This window comes from Anneissia japonica, unplaced genomic scaffold (assembly GCF_011630105.1).
Source record: "Anneissia japonica isolate Jap-2015-1 unplaced genomic scaffold, ASM1163010v1 scaffold6537_len306802_cov134, whole genome shotgun sequence".
In the NCBI taxonomy this organism is placed as follows: domain Eukaryota; kingdom Metazoa; phylum Echinodermata; class Crinoidea; order Comatulida; family Comatulidae; genus Anneissia; species Anneissia japonica.
In genome coordinates, this window is record NW_022717339.1 from 1 (window position 1) to 6900 (window position 6900).

Genomic DNA, 6900 nt, shown 5'->3' on the forward strand with positions numbered 1-6900 from the left:
GCCCATCTCGAGGCACTTCTGACACCGCACACTCTCTCTATTTTGACTGAACAAAATCAAAACATGCATATTATTTTTTACACCGTTTTTATGAATAAAAATTCTAAAAACTAACCATCTGATGAAAAACGAAAAACGAAATGTCAAAATAGGTTATTATCATGGAGGAAATAATTATTCCTCTAACAGTATGTTACGGGCAACTTCACAAGTAAATTTTGTAAGAGGTAAATAGCTTGCAGACGATTGAAGAAAATGATAAATGGTTCACTGTCTGTATAGAATAGGATTAGGAAAAGGGGAGGCCATACTGAACAGTAAGGTCTAAAAATCAGGCCTAGAAATCATTCCGCGCATTACGGAAAATAAGGGCCGATTTAAAATACACACAGATTTTAGCAAAAATTAAGCTTTGACCTAATCTTAATACAGTATATCTAATGTATTATGCAGTAGTTACGATTCTGTGCACCTATTTTCCTAGCGATTTTTCCCACAAATTTGAGCCAGTTTTTGAGATAGCATCTGCGAAATTAAACAATTATACAGTATTGGAACTGGTGTACTTTTGACCTGGCATCAGCGGTGGCGCCAGAAATTTGCCGACAAGTGGTCTGACATGTCCGGAAGGATCGGGGAAAAGGGTTCCGAACAAGGACGACGACTAGAGCCCCGGTCCTGAAATAAAAAATCCTATAGTAGGGTTCACAAGAGAGTTTTTAGAGCTTTTAGCAAATTCCTCTTCCCCTTGACCCCACCTCACCACTGCCTAGCTAGGCCTAGCATATATGATGGCCTAATTAAAGGCTAGGCCTAGCCTACTATCTAAGTCATTATACTCTTTGTTGATACTTAGCTATCCTAGAATGACGCTAACTTATGTAGGCATAGCGAAGCTACGCACAAGTACTTGGCTAGGCCTAGTAGTTAGGCTAGTTAGTAAGCCTAGGCCTGACGCCTACTAGCCTAGCCTCTAGGCCTACCTACAGTAAACCCTCCCAGTCCTTATTTCCTTCCAAACGTTCTATCCTTTGGTCCTAGCCTAGGCCTAGGAGTTAAACTATCTGTATTCGACATTCAGAAATACTTAAGAAGGAATATAATTACCTAGTTTTATTCCCTAACATCGCAAAATTGATTGAAGACATATTCACTGAATAATTGACAGGGCAATAATTAACAAAACTAAGGCAAAAACAACTTTGTAATCTATTTACATGCCGCTCAAAAACAATGAGGGCGCAAGTCCACGAACGTACATGAGACCGAAAAGAAAAATCACGTTATGTATCGCGTTTGAACGCTTATGTGACACTATGAAACGCGAGTCGATTTTCGACTCTTGGGTTTTCGTATGTTTTGATCATGTTAAAACAAACGATCAACAAGTATCTCTTGAAATTGTGGCTGTTATTTGTACATCGTCAAGGTCTACACATAGCCTTACTTTAATAGATTGAGATGTTTATAAGTGTAGGTTTGGCTTAACTGAAGTAATCAAGACTGTATTTATTTAAGCTCTGCTAGGCCTTGCTAGGCTAGGCCCGGCAGAACCTAGCAGGCCAGCTAGGCCTAGCTAGGCTTCCTGGACCTGCCATAGACCTAAGCCCTAGCTTGAGCTATAGTTATGGACCTATTGCTGGTTCGTCCTACTCAAGTAATAGTAAATTACACAGTATACAGCATCATAGAGGCTCTTGGTTTAGAGCTCTGCTAAAAAGTGTAGAGTTCCTTTTCTTAACTTTGTATGTACTTCAATTCATCAGCCATTATTTACACAGAATGTGTGTGGGCCCTGATGGATAATTATTTATTGGATGGAGAATAGTGGATATGGGCCTTGAGCATTGGGAGCAGTTTTTTTCGAGGCTACAGAGGAAGAAAAACGCATTGCTTTCTTTCAAATCAACTGTAGGCCTAGGCCTACAATAGGGAGGGTAACAGTGCTCTAAAAAACTTATTTGAAGATTTTTTTTTTTTTGAAGATTCAGTAAGATTTTCCCATGTAATTTTCATCCAATTAAATTTCTAAATGTGTTTCTTTCAGGTCTGAAATTTTGGAGGAACACCACTTCTTACGATGGTATTAAGCAGCAACTTGTTTTGCGTTCAGATGAAGTTGGTAGTGTCTACTGCCGTCATGCTGCCACTGCTCTCTATATTTATATGCATTTTTCTGTCGTTTGTGAATAATTTTGACAGTGTTACTTGGACTCATTGCAATGTAAGTTTTAATATACTCTGTAGGCCTAAATACCCAATAATGTGACCCACTCTAGCAAAAAAAAAAAAAGGGGCTCTTGATGTAGATGACAAAAGCTAATAATTGATGCCAAATTGTTATAAATGGTTTTAAATGGTGAATATATTTATTGATAAAGCTTTAGTCCAACATGCATTAAGAGGATAAAAAAAATTGAGAATTCTGCTGATTTACAGAATTGTTTGTGATGACAAGTGCCTGGTTTTTGACCAGACAGTCACAAATATTATTGGTAATTTCTCAGATTTTAGATTTTAATATGAATTTTATTTTAAATTGTGCTCATAAATTGTAGTGGTGAGTGCAGTATGTAGGTTATTGATGTTACAATAATTAACATGGCTTGTTTTGTGGTGGAAGACTGCAATGTTTAATTATTAATATTTATAATCAAAATGTGCAGGTAGTCTAATATGAAATAGAGAAAAATATTTTTCAGTGGATTTTTGTTTTGGGTTAAAATTTGTACTTGCAATATGGTGTTTTTTAGGAAAAATGCAAATATATTTTAGATTTTAATATGAATTTTATTAATTGTGCTCATAGATTGTAGTGGTGAGTGCAGTATGTGGGTTATTGATGTTACAATAATTAACATGGCTTGTTTTGTGGTGGAAGACCACAATGTTTAATTATTAATATTTATAATCAAAATGTGCAGGTAGTCTAATATGAAATAGAGCAAAATATTTTTCAGTGGATTTTTTTTGGGTTAAAATTTGTACTTGCAATATGGTGTTTTTTAGGAAAAATGCAAATATAGTTATGGAAATTGGTTGTTACAATAATTATTGATTCATCATCATTTATGATTATTTGAATTACAATCTGCAAATTTTATAGCACAATGTCTGGGGAAGGAAACGCTTCAAAATTCACATCCTGATTTGTTACTGGAATGGTCATGTGATGTGATATATCATCAACCTGCAATTCTACCAATTTCTCCAATAGTTCACCTATTTAATATTCTGCTGACTGAATAACAATATTATTTTTTCTTGTCTATGCAAAAAAGTTAATTTGTTTATGTGCAAATCACATATACATTAATAATACACTAGCAGGAGTAGTATGTCACGTAAATGTTTTCTTGCAATGTATGTGTTTTCAGCTCCTTTAATATGACCAATTTAAACTGTTCCATCAGTACCACTCCCTTGTATGCCTATAATTTTGTCATTTAATGTTGGTTTCGTTTGTTTATATAATAATTATAATAATACAATAACAACGACGATAATGCAATTAATGATTTTTTATGAGGTACTTATTTTGTGAACTACCATGGAAATGTGTAATCATAATATTGAGGATGAACCAAAATGCATGTAGACAGATCAAGGTGACAATTTTTCTTTTAGGTACCAAACTTTTTTCCATCAATCAGTACGGTCATAGGAAACTACACACCTCAAAAATACATATGGCGGATAGGCGTGGCACTGCATGTCACACCACGACTGCTGTTTGCTACAGTTTATTACAATTACTACAGTGATATGAAGCACGTCGTTGAAAAACATTACTTGTTCGGCATCATTAACAGAGTTGCTTGCTTGTGCCACATCAGCGAGATATTTTGCTTACTAGGATTGACCTGCGTCTCCTCTACCGAGAATTTTGGTAAGCTTTATTTTATATGCAAGTCATTATAGAACACAGTCACTTGCTATCTCCATAGAAAATGCCGCAACAGGATTTTACTCTTAGAAAATGAGATCAAATTTATCTTATTTGCATCAATTCTTTAAATTATACTGGAACATTAATTTAAATTATACCTGAAATGAAATGGGAAAAAGACAAAGTTGTAACACAGTAGCGAGAACCGAATCAACCCTACACCACTCTTTGCTGTCTGATCGCTAAATCCATGCCTAGGCCTAGCTTAAGAATAGTTTACTACGTAGTAAAGTCATTGAAAAACGTTACTTGCTCGGCACCATAAACAGAGTTGCTTGCTTGTGACACATCGAGATATTTTGCTTGCTAGGATTGACCTGCGTCTCCTCTACCGAGAATTTTGCATTTAATCTTTATTTTATGCTATATAGAACAGTCATTTGCTATCTCCATAGAAAATACCGCGATAGGATTTTACTCTTAGAAAATGAGAACAAATTTGTCTTATTTGCTTCAATTCTTTAAATTATACGGGAACATTAATTTAAATTAATTTTACAGCAAAAATGAAATGGGAAAAAGTTGTAACACAGTAGCGAGAACCGAATTAACCCTACACCACTCTTTGCTGTCTGATTGCTTAATCCATGCCTATAGGCCTAAACTTGAATAGTTTACTACGTAGTAAAGCCTTAGTCATGCCAAATGGATTTAAAACTGCAGCTAGGAAGGTCACAGCGCTAATCTTACTAGTTTCTTGCCACCACATCCCAGAATATTTTTGTAACTTTTTAAATTTTTATGTTTCAGAAATCCACCGGAATTGTTTTATAGGATTTGGTGTATTTTCATTTTTGTATATGTTGCTTTCTTGCTTGTTAAGCTACTGGCCACGTCTTTCAAAATCACTTGCGGTGCGTATTCGAGTTATTCTTTTAAGATAATTGATTAACATATTCATGGTCGAGTTCTTATAGTGTTATGTTTCAATTGATTAACATATTCATGGTCGAGTTCTTATAGTGTTATGTTTTGAAACATCAAAATTGCCCAAGGGCTGCATTCAAATTAGCAGGCTATTTATATTCCTAATGATTCTTGTGTACAGGAACATCAAAGTGCAAAAAGGAAAGTGTTGGTTTTCTCTGCAAATGTGTCATCCTTCGCTTTGCTTACATACTTTTACTGGAGACATAATAAGTACTGTGAACCATACGGCAAGTACAAATAAATAACATTTATTTCAAATTACTACAAAGACTTACAGTGAACAATATGTATGACATCTTAGTACAGTTCACTTGTTATGCATTAATATTTGTTTTTTTTTTTTTTTTACAGTGTACAGCTTCTTTGCAACTTTTGAATATGCAGTTATATTGACCAACATGGCCTTCCATAGCTTAGCCATTGGTGACTTTGGCAAGAAGTATATTGTGCTGTTGGATGGTGGGCGGTTATGAAGGCCTGCCAGAAGCACTTCCTATGAACAAGTCTTATATCAACATATATCACATTTGTAGTCATTTCATTGGTAGACATTTTGGAAATAGAAAAATATTTGTGCGAAAAAAAGTCGCTATTTATGATTTTACAAGAAAATAAATGTTTATATATTTTTGTGACAATCATTGTATGTCAAATCTGTATAATGTATAGTAATACATTTGATTTTTACAAATTCAATTACACGATTATAATTACAGAAAGTACATATGGTAATATTAGACTTAATATTTGAACAAATGTGCATGATGCTGCTGCAGTAGTATCTTCAGTTTCATCTAGTATGTCATCCACCCAGTAAGTGTTTTCACATTGGAACGTCGAGTCGCTGTATTGCTGGTGCTGTTCCGTACACTCGCACTCAAGTTCATCAAGAATGAAATGTGTATTTTCGGGACAACCAGTAAACTCAAATGGTACATTCATGTCTGGAAAAATCCAAAGTAAAGCAAACACAGTACTGTATGTAATTTCAGATACTAAGAAAGTAGAAAGATTCAATTCCATATCTAAACTGCCTAATTTGTATATTTATGAGTTTACAGGGGGTGGGGGGGAGGATGAGGATGATGTTCCTGACGAGAACAAAGAGGGCGTGTAACCGTCTCCCTAAATGAGTCAAAAATGATCGAAGGGGGCTAAATTGCCGAAAAATAGTCGATTTTAGAGTCTAATATGTAGAAACTAATTTTTGTTTGTTTCGCCCGACGAATTGCGGTTTTCTTAACCGGTCCATTTAAATTTTGCAAGAGGGTAAGTGCTTAATTATCAACTAAGGTTTGCAACAAGGACTATGTAGCTCCTTCCTAACTGGATCAACTAGTGTAAATTTAATGCAGGTTATGCTTTAGGAATTTGAAAAAAAAAAAATAAATAAAACTACTGTAATACTAAAGTAACAGCAGAATAATTTAGTTGAATTTCAAATATGTAATTACAAATCATTTATATAAAGTTTGATAAATGGGCCAAATAGGTTAAAAACAAATTTTAAAATTTGGGTTTTCATAATTGGTTTGCCTAGACCCTTAAATCTGAAAAATAAATTTTCTTACCTGCTGGGTCATCTATTGAATCTTCAATTGAGCGGGTTTTAATATGGTGATCTAGTTTTGCTGGAACAGCATTCAGTATAAGCGTCGTTCCACCTCCAAACTCTCCGTCCAATAAACCTCTCCTCCTCCTAGTATTCTCTTTTGGCACAAGTTTGAAAACTGTTGTGATGACATAATACTCTCGTTCCATTGATAATGCAGTGTTGATGAAGTCCATACGATATATATCTTCATTAGTTGGGTCCGGTCCATTGAATCTGAGTTCCTGTTGGGTGCTGTTGTCACCGTATGGACTCCATGGATCGTCAGACAGCGAATTAGTATTGTAACTCATTGTCGTACTGACATTTGATAAGTAACTAAACTCGAAATCATCGTGATAATATGCAATATAGCGATCCTCAACGTTGGCTGCTAAACAACCCTAAAATAAGTACAGAAGCACAAAAG

At 34.9% G+C, this 6900-nt stretch overlaps 2 protein-coding genes across 3 annotated transcripts in view; one reads left to right on the forward strand and one right to left on the reverse strand.

The window, feature by feature from the left end:
• The first annotated feature begins 1345 nt into the window (after positions 1–1345).
• LOC117110178 (post-GPI attachment to proteins factor 2-like) lies at positions 1346–5520 on the forward strand. 2 transcript variants are annotated; one of them, XM_033252789.1, is made up of 6 exons: positions 1346–1473; positions 2048–2224; positions 3628–3889; positions 4700–4803; positions 4998–5106; positions 5231–5520. In XM_033252789.1, exons 2-6 carry the CDS (start codon positions 2081–2083, stop codon positions 5350–5352), a joined length of 741 nt encoding a protein of 246 aa, XP_033108680.1. In that variant the 5' UTR covers positions 1346–1473; positions 2048–2080; the 3' UTR covers positions 5353–5520. The 2 variants fall into 2 exon arrangements, with proteins under 2 accessions (XP_033108680.1, XP_033108681.1); XM_033252790.1 differs by having other exon boundaries at positions 1346–1429.
• The window catches only part of LOC117110177, a 10510-nt gene continuing 8721 nt past the window's right edge, over positions 5112–6900 (reverse strand). Inside the window, exon 13 of the mRNA XM_033252788.1 lies at positions 5112–5496. The gene's annotated coding sequence lies outside the window, so the exon portion shown is untranslated. The remainder of the gene's footprint in view (positions 5497–6900) is intronic.